The 20,668-nt window shown below is 45.5% G+C and overlaps 1 protein-coding gene across 5 annotated transcripts; it reads right to left on the reverse strand.

Annotated features, from left to right (window-relative positions):
- Nucleotides 1-829: 829 nt before the first annotated feature.
- On the reverse strand, nt 830-20,006 carry LOC101165863 (target of Nesh-SH3). 5 transcript variants are annotated; one of them, XM_023949424.2, is made up of 22 exons: nt 19,811-20,006; nt 13,341-13,520; nt 12,475-12,543; nt 12,273-12,405; nt 11,407-11,588; nt 11,261-11,313; nt 10,913-10,943; nt 9,248-9,325; nt 8,284-8,478; nt 8,082-8,159; nt 7,558-7,731; nt 6,825-6,890; nt 5,162-5,224; nt 4,956-5,081; nt 4,537-4,626; nt 4,246-4,455; nt 3,400-3,505; nt 2,612-2,691; nt 2,370-2,399; nt 2,140-2,298; nt 1,948-2,070; nt 830-1,845 (listed from the first exon to the last, which is right to left on the reverse strand). In XM_023949424.2, the coding sequence occupies exons 1-22, from the start codon at nt 19,875-19,877 to the stop codon at nt 1,730-1,732; spliced, it is 2,409 nt and encodes an 802-aa protein (XP_023805192.1). In that variant the 5' UTR covers nt 19,878-20,006; the 3' UTR covers nt 830-1,729. The 5 variants fall into 5 exon arrangements, with proteins under 5 accessions (XP_023805192.1, XP_023805195.1, XP_023805193.1 ...); XM_023949427.2 differs by lacking the exon at nt 8,082-8,159; XM_023949425.2 differs by lacking the exon at nt 6,825-6,890.
- Between the last annotated feature and the right edge of the window lie 662 nt (nt 20,007-20,668).

Consider the following 20,668-nt stretch of genomic DNA (forward strand, 5'->3'; position numbering starts at 1 on the left):
CTTTCAGTATAACCCCTTTTAGCGGTCGCCACAGCCAATCAGCTTTCACAGAGTCACACAGCCCCACCCTGTATTTTTTCCGGGCTGGGGACCGGCACAGGAGGAGCCAGACTTTGATGGACTATGTGTACATTCTGGTGGAAAATAAATATTTGTTCATCTACAAACAAAGGTTTCTGTCTCTCCCAGACCTGTAACCTCTGCTGTAGAGGATCCTCTGTCCTCCACTGGTTACCTGTATTACTGTCACCTGTTTGCACTGGTCATCTATAGAAAGACACCTGTCCACACCAGAAACCAGACTGCTGACCTGCACCAGGCTGGAAGACTGAATCTGGTGAGCAGCTTGGTGTGAAGAAATCAATTATTTGAACATGGAAGACATACAAGACCACTGAGAATCTCCCTCTTTTCTGGATCTTTTGGTCTCACTTAGTTGAGGTTTACCTATGATGAAAAGAGGAAAACCTGTGATAGCCAGATAAATGGACGGATGGATTCATCTTTGAACAACTAGGTTTTTCTTATCACAGGTTGATCAGAACCAAAGATGAGTTTCCTTGCTTTATTCTGGCTCCATTTTAATGTGAACAGAACCGAGCTGGCAGCCCGTCTCTGTCTGTGATGGTGGTTAGGCCACTCCTGGGGGGCCTCCACTGCTCGTTTTTGGTTCATTTCCATCTTTCTGGCTCTTGCTCGCTGGAAAACCAGATTTAGTTCAGGAAAACGTCAAGCATGGAGGGGAAAGTTCTTCGATTGTCGATAGCAGAACCACAAATCAGTTTGCATGTTGAACATTTGAGCCACATGGAGGCAAAGAGAGACAAAAAAAGAAACCAGAACTTTATTATGGAATCCAGAATACACGAAAACAGACGTTAAAGACGTCAGAAGATTGTCCTGCTGTCAGTCTGACTGTGGAAGACCTTCTGGGTTCTGCGAGTGAGTGTGGAGAACAGCATCCCACCACAGACCAGCAGGACGGGAAACAGACAGAACCAAGCCAGGTCTGATCCAAATAGACGTACGAGAGGAACCGGCAGGTTTGTTCCACTGAAGGTCTGACGAACGTGGGAGGACTGAAGGAGGTGAACAAAGGACCAAAGAGCCGAGCTGAAGCTCGGGAACATCCTGGAAGTTTGATGGTTCCCGTCTCTGAATGTTCCTGGTTTCTACAGTAAATCCTCATGATGACCTGCAGGTTCATGAGACCAAAACAAACTGAGGTTCAACTCCATTCCTGCACTTTCATTGAGAACTTAGATGTTCTCTGCAGGAACACCGCCGCCTTCTCCTCCCAGAGGTTCAGCTGCAGAAACATGCTGGATGGTTTGGTAGAACCTTTGAGGAACCTAATCCACCTAGAACAGGCTGAAGCTGCTGATGTTCCTCACTCTGAAGAACCAAAGAGTGTCTGATAAATAACAACTCACGAGTTATGGAAAGATTCCTCCAGGGAACCAGCTCCCCATGACGGAACCACAAAGTGAATCTAGAATGAGTCTGAGGAGCCCACCCCCCCCCCCCACCCCCCCCCCCCCCCCCGCTCTGACCCCCATGAGTACAAAGATCAGGCGCTGCTATAGTCTGAAGATGCTCTCTGCTTACAGCCCCCCCAGGAAGTCCTGTACATTTTTTACAGCTCTGGGTACTGCAGGGGCTCCACTGGCCTTTGGCCCCCAGCTGGCGTCCCAGCCCAGGTGAGGGTTCTTCACGATTCTCTCCAAGACTACCATTTACCAGGGATGGGGGTTCCACACTCATACCAGGACACGTAGCTGATGTGGGAATGTCCACCAATCTGTCCAAAGTGGACCGGTTCCTGCCGGAGAGCCCTGAAGAACCCTAGAACACAGAGGATGAGCTTCAGAGCAACATCTGGTGACAGAGACCAAGACCCCCCTCAAACAGGGACCTCCACAGAAGGGGGCTGGACTCAGAGCTTACCGGGTCTGGGGGGGAGCAGATCCGCTCTGAGCTGCCGGCCGGTCCGTCCATCCAGGAAGGAGTCCACGAACTGGCAGTGATCTTCACTGAAACCGCTCAGATCTCCAATGTTGTAGAACTTCCCTGAAATGAAAGGAACCAGATGAGGTCCAGAACCTGCATCCAGAACCAGGACCAAACGTTCACACTCACCATTCAGGGAGTCACTCAGGTAGATCTTGTACCTGAGGGAGTTGCACAGCTGGACTCCAACAAACTTGCGGTACCAGGTTCTCTTGATGTACTGCTTTCCGTGGCAGTCGGAGTAAGAGTCGGTCTTGAAGGGAAACTGAGTCCAGATGGCGTCTTTTCCTGAAACAGGAGCTGCAACTTCAGACTGGACTGCTCAGTTCCTCTAAGCTACAGATCAGAAACCTGCTCACCTGAAACGTTCTCGCTGACACGGGGGTCCGCTGCAGAGAGAACATGAAGACAACCCATTAGCGTCATGACAGTTTTAGGAACATTGCATGTCTGCTGATCCATCGGTTCCACTCAGTCACTGCTGCTCATCTGAAGCCAGATCAAAGCATCAGTGGATGAGAGGAACTCTAAACATCTTCCAAAGTGAAGATGACTGTCAGTTTCTGGACTGATGACGGTTTGACTGTGAGATGGTTCTGACCCGACTCTGTGCTGAAGGACACGGGTTCACTCGGAGGACCTGCACCCAGCTCATTCTTGGGCTTCACCTTAAACTCATATCTGAAAGAAGAAGGTTTGGATTCATTAGGGTGGAGGAGAGGGACAGAACCAGAGGAACGGAGGTACGCCAAGGAACATCTGAACCTTCAAGGTGTACCACAGCTATAAAGGAACCAAAAGCTTTTATAAAAGAACCTACAGCTGATAGAAGATCTACAACTGCTAAAATAGGTTCTACAGAATTTGAAATTTGAGATCGAGAGCTGCTGAAAAAGGAATGTTAAGCTTGTCCTTCTATAGTGCTGAACTACCTTATAAAAAGACCTACAGCGTTAGAATAAAGACTTAAGGCTTAGGAATGAAGACCTATGGTCAATAAAAGGTTCTGAAATCCCACCACCACCCGGGACTTCCGGGCATACACCCTCCACAACCCCAGGCACAAGCCAGGGCCCCCCAGGGGAGACCCGCCCCATGCTCCAGGCAACCACCCGCCCACCCTGCGGGAGGTTGGGGAGAGAACACTGAGAGGACATCTTCTTGTTTCTCAAAGTGATCTCCATACACCATCCCACCAAGAGGCCCTAAATGTCTAAGGTGCAGTTCAAATTGGCGGGTGGAGCACTGAGAAGACATCTCCTGCTTGATGGCAATAATGTCAAAACACCCCACCACCACCAAGGGTTCTAGATCTGCCCCTAGTACTGACCCACTAGGGGCAGATGTATTGGATAAGAGAATCATATATATGAAACATAATCCACTTACGTGCTGTCAGGTTTGAGATTCTCCACAGGAGTGTGGGTCTGGTTGGTGGTCAGGACAGAAACCTGTTCTCCATCAGGACCTTTGGAGGTGGAAATTACTTCGTACTCTGTGAACGGGGGTGGAAGAAGCAGAAATCAGCAGAGGAAGCTGACTTGCTGGAACTGCTCTGCTCTCATTGTTAAAACAGTAATCAAATATTTTCCCATCAGGGTTTGTTACAACAAAATTAAAAGCTTTTAAAATAGAAGAGAAAATATGCGACTGAGAGAGATGGAGAAACATGGCAAGAGTCCAAGAGCTACTTCTAGGAAGTGTAGGTACAGCAGGTGTAGGAACATCAGCTGTGGGTACATCAGGTGTAGGTACATCAGTGGAAGGTACAGCAGGTGTAGGTACAGCAGGTGTCGGTAGAGCAGGTGTAGGTACAGAGGCTGTAGGTACAGCAGGTGTAGATACAGAGGCTGTAGGTACAGCAGGTGTAGGTAGAGCAGGTGTAGGTACAGAGGCTGTAGGTACAGCAGGTGTAGGTACAGCAGGTGTAGGTAGAGCAGGTGTAGGTAGAGCGGGTGTAGGTACAGAGGCTGTAGGTACAGCAGGTGTAGATACAGAGGCTGTAGGTACAGCAGGTGTAGGTAGAGCAGGTGTAGGTAGAGCGGGTGTAGGTACAGAGGCTGTAGGTACAGCAGGTGTAGGTAGAGCAGGTGTAGGTAGAGCGGGTGTAGGTACAGAGGCTGTAGATACAGAAGCTGTAGGTACAGCAGGTGTAGGTAGAGCGGGTGTAGGTAGAGCGGGTGTAGGTACAGTGGTGTGTCAAGGTGTAGGTGGGTGGAGCTCAGAGATCTGTACCTGTGGTGTCGTTGTCTGTTTTCTGCCAGTCCAGGATGACGAAGGACGGACATCCCTCCACCGTCACCACCGTCAGGTTGGAAGGAGCGTTCCTGGGAGGAGACGTCACGTTGGCCTCGCCACGATCCTCTTCAGGGAAGTAGCTGAGGGAGGTGGTGATGGAGCAGGGTTCCTCCGGCTTCTTACCAGTCTGGTAGACAACGTGAGGAGCTGCGGGTGAAGCCAGACAGCCAGCGGCGTCAGAGAACATGAGAACAAACCTGGAACAGACTCTGGTGCATCCGTTCATACCTACGTAGCGTTTCTTCCCCATGGCGTCCAGGTCTGAGGCGGGCTCAGACTTGAAGAGATCAGACTCCTCCCACGTTTCCTGTTTTGGAGCTGAAGCAGAAAGATGAAGAACCTGTTGGTGTCTGCTTCACCCTGTTCTTTGAGGCTGTTAAGGCGGAGCTTAGAGACAGAAGAAAAGGTCCAGCTGGAGAACTTCAGGGAAAACATCCTTCATGAGTTGCTTTGGGTTCTTGCCCCTAAAGATTTTTCAGGTGGGGTGTGGCAGCAAGAACCTTTCTGACCTTTGACCCTGCAGCCTGTGGAGTTCTAGTGATGAGGAGGAACTCTTCTGTTCCTCTAAAAACAAAAGGCCCCACATGCCTGGTTCCTTTTTTGGGTTCTGTTGGGTTTGGTTCTGGTTTCAAAGTGGAAGGTTGTACCTGTGCTTGTGGGCGTGGCGGTTGAGCTCTGCCGCCAGTCCTTCTTGGTGGGCTTGGTCGTCACCGCCGGGACTTTGGGGTGCAAGATGTGGAGCTTGTCAGAAAGCTGGAAGATGTTCTCCTTGTCTGGAAAATAAAAGGTGACTTTGTGGAACTTAACAGTCTTCAGAAGGACGGGAAGACGTGGAACCCTGCTGAGACCTTACCGGTTCCTCCAGGTTTGGCCACCTTGTTAGTTCTGGTGTTGATGACCGGGTGAGGAGAAGATCCTGGAACAGAGAGCCACCATGAGAACCGGAGCTTTTCTCCTCATGACAAACAACTGAGCAGAGCCCCCCCAAACCCGGACCTTCACATGGAGGGAAAACCTGCAACCAATTACCCCCCCCCCCCCCCCCCCCCCCATTATGTCACTTCCAGCCAACATTCCTCACAATCAAGGAGTTGATCCAAACACAGAACCGCAGAACATTCCAACAATGTGGTCAGCACCCCAAACCACATTTCACGGCTTTAACTTCGATAACTGAGACCGGGGGGGGGGGGGGGGGGGGGTAACACATGTTATTTTGTTCTCCCACACCAACAAGCTGCAGAACCACAGCTTCTCCAGGAACTTCTGTTCTGTCCTTCAGGAGATTCTGGGTGTGGTGGTAGGAGGTTCATGGTTCTGATCCTCCTATTGAGTGGAGGTGTGTGGTTCTGCGATGGGCTGCTGACCCGTACCCCGCCTCTGCCCTGTGGGAGGGCTGGGGCAGAACCACCACATGGGTGAGGAACCTGAAAGAGCTCCTGACTGCAGCTGGAGACATTTTCTTGTTGGACTACGGTCCCGGCGGACTCTGGAACCCACATTTCATCTCCAAGGGAAAAGTCTTCGTGAAAACACGATTCGGGCTTTCGCATTTCAACAAGTCCGTTTTCTGGGCCCTCTAAGCAAAACGCTCAATCGGGGACTTTATAGCGACGTCTTTTCTTCCAACTGCAGACTAAGAACACGTTTACAGAGGACAAGCTCAGAACTTTGGTGCAGTTCTGGAAAACACTGACAGTGACCCAACAGCAAACATCGATTTAACGTTAACTAAAGTATTGTTTTTCAGGAACACTTTGTCCCGCTGAAACGTTCCTATGGAACGTCTGGATCATATCTGAGACTACAGAACAGACGGCCCCTCCTCTCTGGGTTCTGCTCTTCTCATTATTCTTCAGTGGAAGAAGAACCGGTTCTCTGGTTTGACCTTGAAACGTTGGAAGTGGTCTAACTTTTTCCACAACTGGAGGCCTTTTTGCTGAGAGGGAACGTGTCTTTGTGAGGCAGAACAGAGAGCGCGTCCTCCAGAACCTCTGGAGAACCGGAAAGCCCTGTGGGATGGTGTTTCTCAGAACCCCAGTGTGGTTTGAGTCCTCGTGAGCGTCCAGAACCGGACCTGTTGGCTCACTGAAACCGTCTCAAAAAGGTTGGAGATGATTTCAGACAGGAAGTGGAGGTTATCAAAGGATGGGCGGAGCTTAAAGATGGTGATTAGAAGGAAACCAAACATTACATCAGCGGCGGAGGATGTTTGTCATTCCAGACGCCCCCAAAGATGGAAACAAACTCAAACCAGACAGAGAGGCGGTGAGCACATTGAGCAGACAGGCTGGACTTATGTAACCGTCTCAGAACATCTACACACCAGGTTGTTGGCAGAACTCTGCCAGAACCTGCTAAAACTCAGCTGAAGAACGAAGGACGGACAGATGGATGATGGACAGACGGATGGATTAACGAAAAGATGGATGAATGATGATGATGATGATGGATGAGAAACCCCAGGAAGTGACCGGGGTTAAAGACGACACGGACGGAACAAAAGCTCCTTTTACCCTGTCGGTGTCGGTGCCATATGGCTAGTTTGGGCGCCGAAAAGCCCCGGCGCCGGTGTCCATTTACTGCAGGGAGAAAACCAGCGTTAAGACGAGGAAGAGACCGTCAACCAACCCTTTAGAGGTCCTTCATTAGACACCCATGTGACTGCTGAAGGCAGACTAGCATCATCGTAACCATAGCAACCCCTGTTCAACTCTCAGATCTGGACCAAATGAGGGAGAAGGTCTGCACAACAGCTAACGCTACGTTCACAGCAACGCGTGTTCCAGTCCACGTGAACATGTGTGAAAGCGTGTCAAAGCGTGTCAGCACGCGTGAACACGTGTTCTGGATTTTTGCGTTCAAAACTCTTGGCTCACGGGTCGCTATGTACGTTTTTATGTTCGTTTTTGGTTTCGTGTCCAAAATTGAAGACACATTTTAACAGTAAAACCATTTGAACTTTGACCAATCAGGGACTCTGGTTTGGTGACGCTGGATGGCGTCCCTTTCAAAACTCAGAAGTACCGACCGTCTGAAAATGAAGCAGAAATGAATATTTGTGTCTAGCTGGAGTCTTTCATGTATGGGAATAGAGCTGAGAAAGAAAAAGATCCACCAGATTTACAGCTACGACATTTTCCAGCTGTAGGAACATGCGCTGCTATCGAGGAGCCGCAGATCTGCACCGCCAAAACCCGCGTCACATGTGAACGTAGCGTTTCAGAGGAGGGGCTGCAGGACATTTACCCCCAAGCCTCCCTGTCGTCGGGGAGGAGTTACTGGATCTAGGAAAAGCTTGGGGTGCTCTAAGGCCGTTAGACAATGGATAGAGGTGGTTTCTGGACGCTGGGCTGGAGGATCCGGCCTCTGTGGGAGGTGGCGGGCCGTGGGGCTGCGGGGGCAGCGACAGGTTTCTGTGACCTAGGAGATGAAAAAGGTCTGCGTTACAGACTGAGGTTCTGGTTATCCACACTGCAGATCAGCCAGCCGGCAGCAGCTGTTAGTGATGGACCACTGATGAGTTTGAGTGATGGAATGAATGCAGACGGGATGAAGATGAAGCTACAATCTTCACAGAGCAGTCACTGAGGCCGCAGCCGCAGTCGCAGTCGCAGCCGCAGCCGTATGTCCTGACTGGAAGATTGTAAGCTGCATGCAGACCCTGGATGAGGAAGCTCCTGCAGCAGCCAGACCTGCACATCAGGCAGTTCAGACAAACCCAGCCAGATCTGATAGCAAGGCGGAGGTCAGAGGTCAGAGGTCAGAATTACCCCAGGTGTTAGCTTTGGCCCTTTCATTGGCCAGAGCGGGCCTCAGCAGGGACCAGTCCCCCCGTGACCTGTGGACGGCTGTGCGGGAGGAAAAGGTCAAGCAGAAAGGAGACACAGTTCAGCTCAGGAGAAGCTCCACATCCTGGTCTTTGGGGGGGGGGGCAGAGTCTGCAGACAGAAACCAGTCACAGGAGGAAATTACCCGCAGCGTTAGGAGGCGTCGCGGAGACACCAGAGGGCGCTGTGGTGGTCCGGTTAGGAGATGAGCCGTTCCTGGGGGGCAGGTTAGCGTGGGGGGAGGCAGTGATGTTGGCAGAAGGGGTGGAGGTCGGCAGGAATTTAGAGAGGGAGGGAGGATGCTGGGCCCGCCGGGCGCCGTCGTTTCTGACCCTGCTGCCTGTGTTGGAAGCAGAGAGGACAGAGGCGGCATGAGGCCCGGGACTCTCAGACCCTCATGGGTCCTGGACTCAGCTCTTCAAACACACAAGACCCCAGACCCCGATCCGATCTGAGCCGGCCCACATGCAGTCAGTCATGCAGTCTGAGGACAGAGGGAGGAAGAGGAGCTCCTGAGGAAGATCTGGTCTGAAACTGGATGGTTTTGTCAACTTAGCCTCATGGTTTCAGGTCGTTGAGAGTCCTTTGATCTCAGCTGGGGGTTGGGGAGCCAGTGACTCCCTCCCCAGACTGGTCATCTCTTTCAGCTGTAACGACCCAGGTGGAACTGGTTCTGTTTGTTTGGGTTTCAGAACACTGCTGTGGATGGATGGAAGAATAAACCTGAGACCACCATTCTAATTCAGAAAAGGTTCATCCTGGAATGGCTGAAAGTGAGCAAATATCCTGTTACCAGGACGTTCAGGGAGGGGGTTGAACTGAGCGGTGCTGGGAGGGGGGGCTGTTTCCAGCGTGTGTGTGGTTGTGTGTGTGTGTGTGGGGGGGGGGGGGGGCAGCTACTTTTTGAAAAAGGAGGAAGCAGATGAGAGGAAGAACAGAAAACAGCAGACTCAGGCGGCACCAACAAAGCCCCAAATGTTCCCGAGGGTTCTTCCCAGACGGGACGGAGCTCTGGTTCCCATCAGGAGGCTCCCGCCGTCCGGCTAAAGCTCCTGTGGCCTTGAGAGGAACAAACCACACACAGCAGAGGAAGGAACAAAGAGGATTACCGAAGGAGCCCTGCGATCCGGGAAAGCTGTGGACGCCGACGGCAGAGGGGGGGCGAGGCCTCGTAGCGTTATGCAAAGCTGCAACAAAGGTCGCCGTTATCAGAGAGACGTTCTGTGACAGAACCAGCCAAAAACAAGAAGATAAGACAGAAACCGCTTGATCTTATTTACACAGGTTAGTTATCAGCAAAAACAACAAGGAGTTCCTGGAGGGACCTGCAGAGCAGCTGTTCTTGGTGTCTGTGTCTGTGTAGACCTTCACACACATCTGCACATGTATGCACATGTATGCACATGTATGCAAGTCTCCCTCTTCATCAGCAAACATCCACACGTCTACAAGCTTCTACCAAAGCCTGCAGGCCTCTGCAGACATCTGTAAATATCTGCAGACATCTGTTAACATCTGCAAACATCTGCAGACATCTGTTAGCGTCTGCAAACATCTGCAGACATCTGTTAGCGTCTGCAAACATCTGCAGACATGTCTTAGCGTCTGCAAACATCTGCAGACATCTGTTAGCATCTGCAAACATCTGCAGACATCTGTTAACGTCTGCAAACATCTGCAGACATCTGTTAGCGTCTGCAAACATCTGCAGACATCTGTTAACGTCTGCAGACATCTGTTAACGTCTGCAAACATCTGCGGACATCTGTTAACGTCTGCAAACATCTGTTAAAATCTGAAAACATCTGCAGACATCTGTTAGCGTCTGCAAACATCTGTTAGCGTCTAAAAACATCTGCAGACATCTGTTAGCGTCTGCAAACATCTGCAGACATCTGTTAACGTCTGCAGACATCTGTTAACGTCTGAAAACATCTGCAGACATCTGTTAGCGTCTGCAAACATCTGCAGACATCTGTTAGCGTCTGCAAACATCTGCAGACATCTGTTAACGTCTGCAAACATTTGCAGACATCTGTTAACATCTGCAAACATCTGCAGACATTTGTTAACGTCTGCAAACATCTGAAGACATCTGTTAACGTTTGCAGACATCTGTTAACGTCTGCAAACATCTGCAGACATCTGTTAGCGTCTGCAAACATCTATTAACGTCTTAAAACATCTGCAGACATCTGTTAACATCTGCAAACATCTGCAGACATCTGTTAACGTCTGCAAACATCTGCAGACATCTGTTAACGTCTGCAGACATCTGTTAAAGTCTGCAAACATCTGCAGACATCTGTTAACGTCTGCAGACATCTGTTAAAGTCTGCAAACATCTGCAGACATCTGTTAAAGTCTGCAAACATCTGCAGACATCTGTTAACGTCTGCAGACATCTGTTAAAGTCTGCAAACATCTGCAGACATCTGTTAAAGTCTGCAAACATCTGCAGACATCTGTTAACATCTGCAAACATCTGCAGATATCTGTTAACGTCTGCAAACATCTGCAGACATCTGTTAACGTCTGCAGACATCTGTTAACGTCTGCAAACATCTGCAGACATCTGTTAGCGTCTGCAAACATCTGCAGACATCTGTTAGCGTCTGCAAACATCTGTTAGCGTCTCCAAAATTCTGCTAATGTTAGTTTAGGTCTGCAAACGTCTGCTAACGTGTCAGATCTGAGGACGTTCTCAGGTCCACACACACGTTTGATCGTTTTTGCTGAACTGGAACATCTCCCCCACAGGAGAACGGTCTTACCGAGCCGCGGCGGGAAGAAGGAATCCGCTTTCTGCAGAAACAAAAAACAGAGTAGATCACATGAAGATGAAACTATGTGGAAAGAAAGTTTCCATTTTTCTTTTATCAGTTAACTTGATGCTGAGTGTGAAGAAATCTCCTTCCTGTTTTTTTTTCAAAGTAAAATCCTTCAATTAAAAACTTTAAAATATAAAGTTAAAATTTTTGAAAATAAAAGTCTCCATTTATTTTATCCCCCAGATGTTTCAGGTTGAGGACAAGGACACCAGGTCAAAAGTCATCTCAATTTACATGCACATCGGGTCAAACGTCGTGTCAGTGAACAGTCGTCTTACGGGAGTCGCTCACCATCGGCTTTCTAGGAGACATCCGCATCTTCACGGGTTTCTTGACATTTTTATCTGAAAGAAAAAGCAGGAGGAAGATGAGAGCTTCTGCAGGAGGAAGGAGGAAAGAGGAAGAAGGAAATCCAAAGGAGGAATCGGACTCCTTACTGCCCATGCTGGTGCTGTGGAACAGCGGCTTGCTCCACAAACCGGCTTTCCCATCCGTGTTGGAACGGACGCCAAACTCGTACGGCGTGTTGGGCTTCAGTTTGTCGATGACCATGTCGCTGGTGGGACACGTCTGGTAGATCCACTCCCGGTTCCTCTCCCTGTGGCGGACGGTGTAGAACCTGACGGAGAACACGGGACACTTGATAGAACTGGAACCTTCTCAGGGTGACAAACTTTTCAAGAAGTTTCATTTCAGATTTCTGCAAAGACCCCGTTCTTTTCTTTCTTTTGATGTATTCGGTTGGACAGACGGTGTTCTATCACTGGAGGTTCTGCTCTGTTCTGCAGCTGGTCTGAATAAACCCTTCTACTCTCTTTTTGTTGCTTTTCTGTCGTTTCTGAAGGTGTTTCCTCTTCAGGCTGGAGTCTGGCGGTCTGGTGGGCGGGGTTCCAGCTCCTAACGAGCAGATGACAAACGCCGGTTTCCCTCCAGCTGCCGATGAGCTCAGCGTGGAAACTGCTTCTCAGCCATGTTCCTTTGGCTCAGGTCGGTTCTTGGGGTGTTTTTTAGAGGAATCCAGCAGGCAAACACTGAACAGAGTGGAGGTTAACCGCTGAGACGCGCGGTGTGGCGGGGGTCAGGCTTTCCGACGAGCCTTCCAGCTCCGAGGAAGGAAAAACGTTCAGGGGCCGTAAATCGTGGTCCTGATGGGGTTTTGTAAATCCCCTTAAATACTCGTCAAACTCAGATTTACGAGCAGCTGGAGACGAATGCATCACACAGGTGAGTTCAACCTGTTCCTGCTTCAGGGGTGCGTCCAGCCCCCCACCTCTGAAGAAGGGAACCAGAAAAGCAGAATCACCCGTCCTCCAGGCACTCCCTCCGGATGTCCCCTTCGTAGGGGGTCTTCAGGTGGTTCCCCCAGGACAGCAGCACCGCCGTGGGGCTGACGGAGGTGATGACGAGGTGCAGCATCTTCTCCAGGTCCACCTTACCTGCAGGAACACCACACTTCCTGTCAGCGGCTGCAGCACCGCCGACCGGGCCTGAAGCCGTGGACTCACCTGTGCAGGTTTTCTTCACGTCGTTGGCCTGGACTGGCTGGACCGCCACCAGGTACTTCGGTTCTGCGTCTGAAACAGAACCCAAACAGAGGTCAGGAACCGGTTCCAGATCTGAGGAGTAAGACCAGAGATTTTGGAACCTTCAAGTTCCTCCATCTCAGTAGTAGTCAGTAGAAGCAGAAAGGTTCTGATGTTCTGCTCAGAACCAATGCCAACCCCAAGTCCCAGCAGCTCCTTAGCTGTGATGATGATGATGATGAAGCGTCCCACCAAACCATCAGTGAGTTGGCCCCGCCCCCTGGTTAGAGTTCCTGATCATCAGAGGAAGCTCTCAGCGCTGCATCGTCTTCCTCTGATGATGAAGCTCAAACTCTGTCAGAAACCTGACCTCAGAAGGAACCGGCCCGGGTCAGAAGACGGTCTGAGGTTTCTGCTGAAACCAGAACGACCAGGTTCATCTGAACGTAAAGCAGCAGGAAGATGGAAACGTCGGATTTTTCCCACAGCACTTAAACGCCTCTGCTGGCTCCCATCAGAAAACCTTCTGCAAACATCTCAGGATGTCCAGCAGGTCGGCTGACAAGAACCAGAACCCCCTGGACGTTCTCAGATCCTAGCCTGTTTTCATGAAGCGGATCAGAACCTCCTGTTGTTTTGGTGAAGCTCTGTTGTTCCACAGATTCTCACGTTCTGCCTGTCTCACCAGGATCCACTTTGATTCCGAGGAGGAAACGTTTGGAGGACAGCTGCTGGTTCTTCAAACGCTGAAGATGACGAGGAGGACGAGCACACCCACATGGTTTGACCCGGGTCACGGTGCCCCGCCCACAGGGACCCTGAAGGAGGAGTCAGAGTGCGGCTCTCACCTATCTCCGTCTCGTAGGTCTGTCCATTCTCGGGCAGCTGGATGAACTGTCTGGAGAACATCCTGCTTCCGTATCCCAGGATGTAACCTTCCAGCTTCACCGGAGCGCTGGGACGCACAAACTTCATGACGATGGTGTCACCGGTGGCGTTGATCCGGACCTTCATGTTCTGATGGCGAGCTACAGACAAAAGTATCTTTCATCAGTCAGAGGACAGGATTTCAGGGACATTTTAGCTCAAAACAAGAATTATTTGTTAAGGGATTTAAACTGGAAAGATTAAAAATAAATAGAAAAGAGGAAACATTGCAGAAACATTAGAAATGACAGGAAAAGAAAAATGAACAAAGATTTTAAAAAAATACGTTTAAAAGGTACGTTTTAAGAACTTTTCAGAGTAAAAGAGGAACATGTTCTTCAACCATCAGGACCTACACTGCACTTCTGAAAATCACCTTTAACCAGCACACTGGTGTCACTGCAGCGTCTCTGATGCCTGTCGCACCTGAGGCCACGCCCCTTTCATGTTTGATAAACGGAAACAGCAAAAGGGAGCTTCAAAGAGGTAGAACCTGGACCTGATCCAGAACTGCTCCATCAGGGAGAACAGTGGGCCTCTAACACGGAACTGGGGTTTGGAGTCATGAGTCGCTGTTCTGAAAGTAGAGTTACATTCACACATCTATCGTCTAAAAGTAGAGTTACATTCACACATCTATTGTCTAAAAGTAGAGTTACATTCACACATCTATGGTCTAAAAGTAGAGTTACATTCCCACATCTATTCTTTAAAAGTAGAGTTACATTCACACATCTATTGTCTAAAAGTAGAGTTACATTCACACATCTATTGTCTAAAATTAGATTTACATTCACACATCTATTGTCTAAAAGTAGAGTTATATTCACAGATCTATTGTCTAAAAGTAGAGTTACATTCACACATATATTGTCTAAAAGTAGAGTCACATTCACACATATATTCTCTAAAAGTAGAGTTATATTCACACATATATTCTCTAAAAGTAGAGTTATATTCACACATCTATGGTCTAAAAGTAGAGTTACATTCACAGATCTATTGTCTAAAAGTAGAGTTACATTCACACATATATTGTCTAAAAGTAGAGTCACATTCACACATATATTCTCTAAAAGTAGAGTTATATTCACACATATATTCTCTAAAAGTAGAGTTATATTCACACATCTATGGTCTAAAAGTAGAGTTACATTCACACATCTATGGTCTAAAAGTAGAGTTACATTCACACATCTATTCTTTTAAAGTAGAGTTACATTCACACATCTATTGTCTAAAAGTAGAGTTACATTCACACATCTATTGTCTAAAAGTAGAGTTACATTCACACATTTAGTATCTAAAAGTAGAGTTACATTCACACATCTAGTATCTTAAAGTACAGTTACATTCACACATCTATTGTCTAAAAGTAGAGTTACATTCACACATCTATTCTTTAAAAGTAGAGTTACATTCACACATCTATTGTCTAAAAGTAGAGTTACATTTACACATCTATTGTCTAAAAGTAGAGTTACATTCACACATTTAGTATCTAAAAGTAGAGTTACATTCATACATCTAGTATCTTAAAGTACAGTTACATTCACACATCTATTGTCTAAAAGTAGAGTTACATTCACACATCTATGGTCTAAAAGTAGAGTTATATTCACAGACCTATCGTCTAAAAGTAGAGTTACATTCACAGATGTATTGTCTAAAAGTAGAGTTACATTTACACATCTAGTATCTTAAAGTACAGTTACATTCACACATCTATTGTCTAAAAGTAAAGTTACATTCACACATTTATTCTTTAAAAGTAGAGTTACATTCACACATCTATTGTCTAAAAGTAGAGTTACATTTACACATCTATTGTCTAAAAGTAGAGTTACATTCACACATTTAGTATCTAAAAGTAGAGTTACATTCACACATCTAGTATCTTAAAGTACAGTTACATTCACACATCTATTGTCTAAAAGTAGAGTTACATTCACACATATATTGTCTAAAAGTAGAGTTACATTCACACATCTATTGTCTAAAAGTAGAGTTACATTCACACATATATTGTCTAAAAGTAGAGTCACATTCACACATATATTCTCTAAAAGTAGAGTTACATTCACACATCTATGGTCTAAAAGTAGAGTTACATTCACACATCTATGGTCTAAAAGTAGAGTTACATTCACACATCTATGGTCTAAAAGTAGAGTTACATTCACACATCTATTGTCTAAAAGTAGAGTTACATTCACACATCTATTGTCTAAAAGTAGAGTTACATTCACACATTTAGTATCTAAAAGTAGAGTTACATTCACACATCTAGTTCCTTAAAGTACAGTTACATTCACACATCTATTGTCTAAAAGTAGAGTTACATTCACACATCTATTCTTTAAAAGTAGAGTTACATTCACACATCTATTGTCTAAAAGTAGAGTTACATTTACACATCTATTGTCTAAAAGTAGAGTTACATCCACACATCTATTGTCTAAAAGTAGAGTTACATTCACAGATCTATTGTCTTAAAAGTAGAGTTACATTCACAGATCTATTGTCTAAAAGTAGAGTTACATTCACACATCTATTGTCTAAAAGTAGAGTTACATTCACACATCTAGTATCTTAAAGTACAGTTACATTCACACATCTATTGTCTAAAAGTAGAGTTACATTCACACATCTATTCTTTAAAAGTAGAGTTACATTCACAGATCTATTGTCTAAAAGTAGAGTTACATTCACACATCTATTGTCTAAAAGTAGAGTTACATCCACACATCTATTGTCTAAAAGTAGAGTTACATTCACAGATCTATTGTCTTAAAAGTAGAGTTACATTCACAGATCTATTGTCTAAAAGTAGAGTTACATTCACACATCTATTGTCTAAAAGTAGAGTTACATTCACACATCTATTGTCTTAAAGTAGAGTTATATTCACAGATCTATTGTCTAAAAGTAGAGTTATATTCACACATCTATTGTCTAAAAGTAGAGTTACATTCACACATCTATTGTCTAAAAGTAGAGTTACATTCACACATCTATTGTCTAAAAGTAGAGTTACATTCACACATCTATGGTCTAAAAGTAGAGTTACATTCTCAGATCTATTGTCTAAAAGTAGAATTACATTCACACATCTATTGTCTAAAAGTAGAGTTACATTCACACATCTATGGTCTAAAAGTAGAGTTATATTCACTCATCTATGGTCTAAAAGTAGAGTTACATTCACACATCTATGGTCTAAAAGTAGAGTTACATTCACACATCTATTGTCTAAAAGTAGAGTTACATTCACACATCTATGGTCTAAAAGTAGTTATATTCACAGATCTATTGTCTAAAAGTATAGTTACATTCACAGATCTATTGTCTAAAAGTAGAGTTACATTCACAGATCTATTGTCTAAAAGTAGAGTTACATTCACACATCTATTGTCTTAAAGTATAGTTACATTCACAGATCTATTGTCTAAAAGTAGAGTTACATTCACAGATCTATTGTCTAAAAGTAGAGTTACATTCACACATCTATTGTCTTAAAGTATAGTTACATTCACAGATCTATTGTCTAAAAGTAGAGTTACATTCACACATCTATTTTCTAAAAGTAGAGTTACATTCACAGATCTATTGTCTAAAAGTAGAGTTACATTCACACATCTATTGTCTAAAAGTAGAGTTACATTCACACATCTATTGTCTAAAAGTAGAGTTACATTCACACATCTATTGTCTAAAAGTAGAGTTACATTCACACATCTATTGTCTAAAAGTAGAGTTACATTCACACATCTATTGTCTAAAAGTAGAGTTACATTCACACATCTATTGTCTTAAAGTAGAGTTACATTCACAGATCTATTGTCTAAAAGTAGAGTTACATTCACACATCTATTGTCTTAAAGTATAGTTACATTCACAGATCTATTGTCTAAAAGTAGAGTTACATTCACACATCTATTTTCTAAAAGTAGAGTTACATTCACAGATCTATTGTCTAAAAGTAGAGTTACATTCACACATCTATTGTCTAAAAGTAGAGTTACATTCACACATCTATTGTCTAAAAGTAGAGTTACATTCACACATCTATTGTCTAAAAGTAGAGTTACATTCACACATCTATTGTCTAAAAGTAGAGTTACATTCACACATCTATTGTCTAAAAGTAGAGTTACATTCACACATCTATTGTCTTAAAGTAGAGTTACATTCACACATCTATTGTCTAAAAGTAGAGTTACATTCACACATCTATGGTCTAAAAGTAGAGTTACATTCACACATCTATTGTCTAAAAGTAGAGTTACATTCACACATCTATTGTCTAAAAGTAGAGTTACATTCACACATCTATGGTCTAAAAGTAGAGTTACATTCACACATCTATGGTCTAAAAGTAGTTATATTCACAGATCTATTGTCTAAAAGTAGAGTTACATTCACACATCTATTGTCTAAAAGTAGAGTTACATTCACAGATCTATTGTCTAAAAGTAAAGTTACATTCACACATCTATTGTCTTAAAGTATAGTTACATTCACAGATCTATTGTCTAAAAGTAGAGTTACATTCACAGATCTATTGTCTAAAAGTAGAGTTACATTCACACATCTATTGTCTAAAAGTAGAGTTACATTCACACATCTATTGTCTAAAAGTAGAGTTACATTCACACATCTATTGTCTAAAAGTAGAGTTACATTCACACATCTATTGTCTAAAAGTAGAGTTACATTCACACATCTATTGTCTAAAAGTAGAGTTACATTCACACATCTATGGTTTAAAAGTAGAGTTACATTCACACATCTATTGTCTAAAAGTAGAGTTACATTCACACATCTATGGTCTAAAAGTAGAGTTACATTCACACATCTATTGTCTAAAAGTAGAGTTACATCCACACATCTATTGTCTAAAAGTAGAGTTACATTCACACATCTATTGTCTTAAAAGTAGAGTTACATTCACACATCTATTGTCTAAAAGTAGAGTTACATTCACACATCTATTGTCTAAAAGTAGAGTTACATTCACACATTTATTGTCTAAAAGTAGAGTTACATTCACACATCTATTGTCTAAAAGTAGAGTTACATTCAGACAGGACACTCTGCTGCGTGGAACCCTCGCGTTGAGGGTTCCACGTAGCAGAGGGTTACAGAACTTAAAGTCGCGTCGCCCTTCCCTTAAAAACAATGTCAGACACCCCTGTCCTACCAAATACCCCTACAACTGGAGGGGTAGGGGAGGGGAAGTGTTGTAGAAACACTGGTATTAGAAAACAGAGTAATATTCACAATATTCATTCATTGTCCTGTTCACACCATAAAAATGATGTTTGTGACGTTTACATAATTCTGGACCAAACTGGTTTGTCCTGGATGCTGCTGGTCTGAATGGTTGTTTCCATTTACAGTCAATCTCTAGATCTTTGCTGTTTCTTCTGTTGATAACATTCAGATTAAGTCAGTCATTACCGTAATACATGTGTTACAATGACCTATGACCTTTATATTTAGACTGCACCTGTAGCTCTTTAGCTTAACTTAACGCTGCAACCTGGAAATAGAGGATATTTCATCACTCCTGGGTTCTAACAGCTACATGACATTCACGTGACAGACGCGGCGTCCAGCAGTGGCGTGTGGTTTGAGGTTAGGGTCATGCTTAGATCATCTGGGTTTTGTTTGGTAATCTGCTGCTTCTTCTCCTATCAGACCGTTGTATTGTTCCTCCTTCCAGGAAAGGCCATTACCTTCTTACATAACTTTGGTCAGTGATGTGGAAAAAGCACAGATCCTGTTAGGAATAAGCCCCGCCCACACCTGTCTGAAGGCCAAGAGAACCCAGTTCAGGACTGGGAGCCAAATCCTTTAGGTAAGCCGTCATTGAGACGTCCAAGCCTTAGCAGGTGTTGAACACACACCATACCTAACCCATCAATAAACACGCTTCTTTTACTGTTAAAACACTGCAGGACCGTGTCATCTAGAGTCAAATGAGCTGTGCCGTAGCGTCCAGCCTAATGCAACTTCAGCCAAATGCCTTCTGGGAGGGAGGCAGAGGAGCAGCAGCTGCAGTTGGAGCTGGAGGATGGAGGCAGGAGCAGTTTGGAGGAATGAAGAGCTGCAAGCTTCAGGTTTCAGCTGCAGATCCTGAGGAGGAACCAGCTCTGATGAGGAGAACGTTGGAACGTGTTCTGCAGACGTTCCTTCACATCATGAACTCCGTTTGTTCTGTTCTGGGAGAAAGAGTCACCAGAACATTTTCTGTCCTGCTGCTCGTTCAAACCCTCCAAACCCTCCTTGATTTGGACCCCCCCCCCCCGAACCTCCTTCACACCACCTTTCTGCACCTCGACCCCCATGACCCCCAAAGCCCCCCACAGATGCTCCCTGCACTTGCCTCGGACGCTCTGAGCATCGATGCAGCTGAGCAGGAACGTTGCAGCGAGCAGCAGAAGGACCGCCATGACCGCACAGCTTCAGCCTGCAGGGATGAAGATGATGAAGATGAAACAGCCTGAGCGGGACTGAGAGGCCCCTTAGAAGATCCCAGAACTACTTTGGCAGAGGGGCGTCCCTGCTGTGGTGGGGGGCGCCGCAGACTCGTCACCATCTATAGGCCGTGGGTGGTGGGTGTGGCTTTGGCCGTGGACCCGCCCCCAGACCTGCCCCTCCGTCCTCCCTGCATCTTGGACAGGATTTCTTTGACCTGCTGTCCCAGCTGGAGGCAACAACAACACAAAGTTACCACAATCTCATGTTTGACTCAAATGTGTTTTTCTAAAAAGAAACAAAAATCCAGAGTCCTTCGGGCCGTTCATGTCTCCTCTGTGTGTTGTTTTGTGTTTGCTTGCAGATGTTTGTCTGTTGATCCGGTCTTAGTGTTGATTCTCTTTAACAGTTGTGCGTTGATGTTGTGTTCACCTCTGTGTGTTGTTCATCACCTGATGGTGATGTTGGTTTGTGAACTTAGTTTTTCTTTTTTAAATCTTGTTCTTTCTATTCTGAATGTTTTTGTTGTGCGTTTGTGTTGTTGTTGTCATCTTTACGTTTGCCAGGTTAATTGTTTTTATTGACCTTGTGTGTTGTGTTAGTGTAGTTTTGTCAATGTTAAGAGTGTGTTGTTTTCTTAATGTTGTTTTGTCAGTGTTGGGTTGTTAGTGTTGTGTTTGTGTGCAGGTGTGTGTTGTGATCTTTTCCCGCCTTTATTGAATCAAACGCCATTTCTGTCAGAAACCCCCCTCAGCCCTTGTGCCCC

The sequence above is a fragment of the Oryzias latipes genome, chromosome 2 (genome assembly GCF_053564925.1).
Source record: "Oryzias latipes strain Hd-rR chromosome 2, Olatipes_Hd-rR_3.1".
Classification (NCBI taxonomy): domain Eukaryota; kingdom Metazoa; phylum Chordata; class Actinopteri; order Beloniformes; family Adrianichthyidae; genus Oryzias; species Oryzias latipes.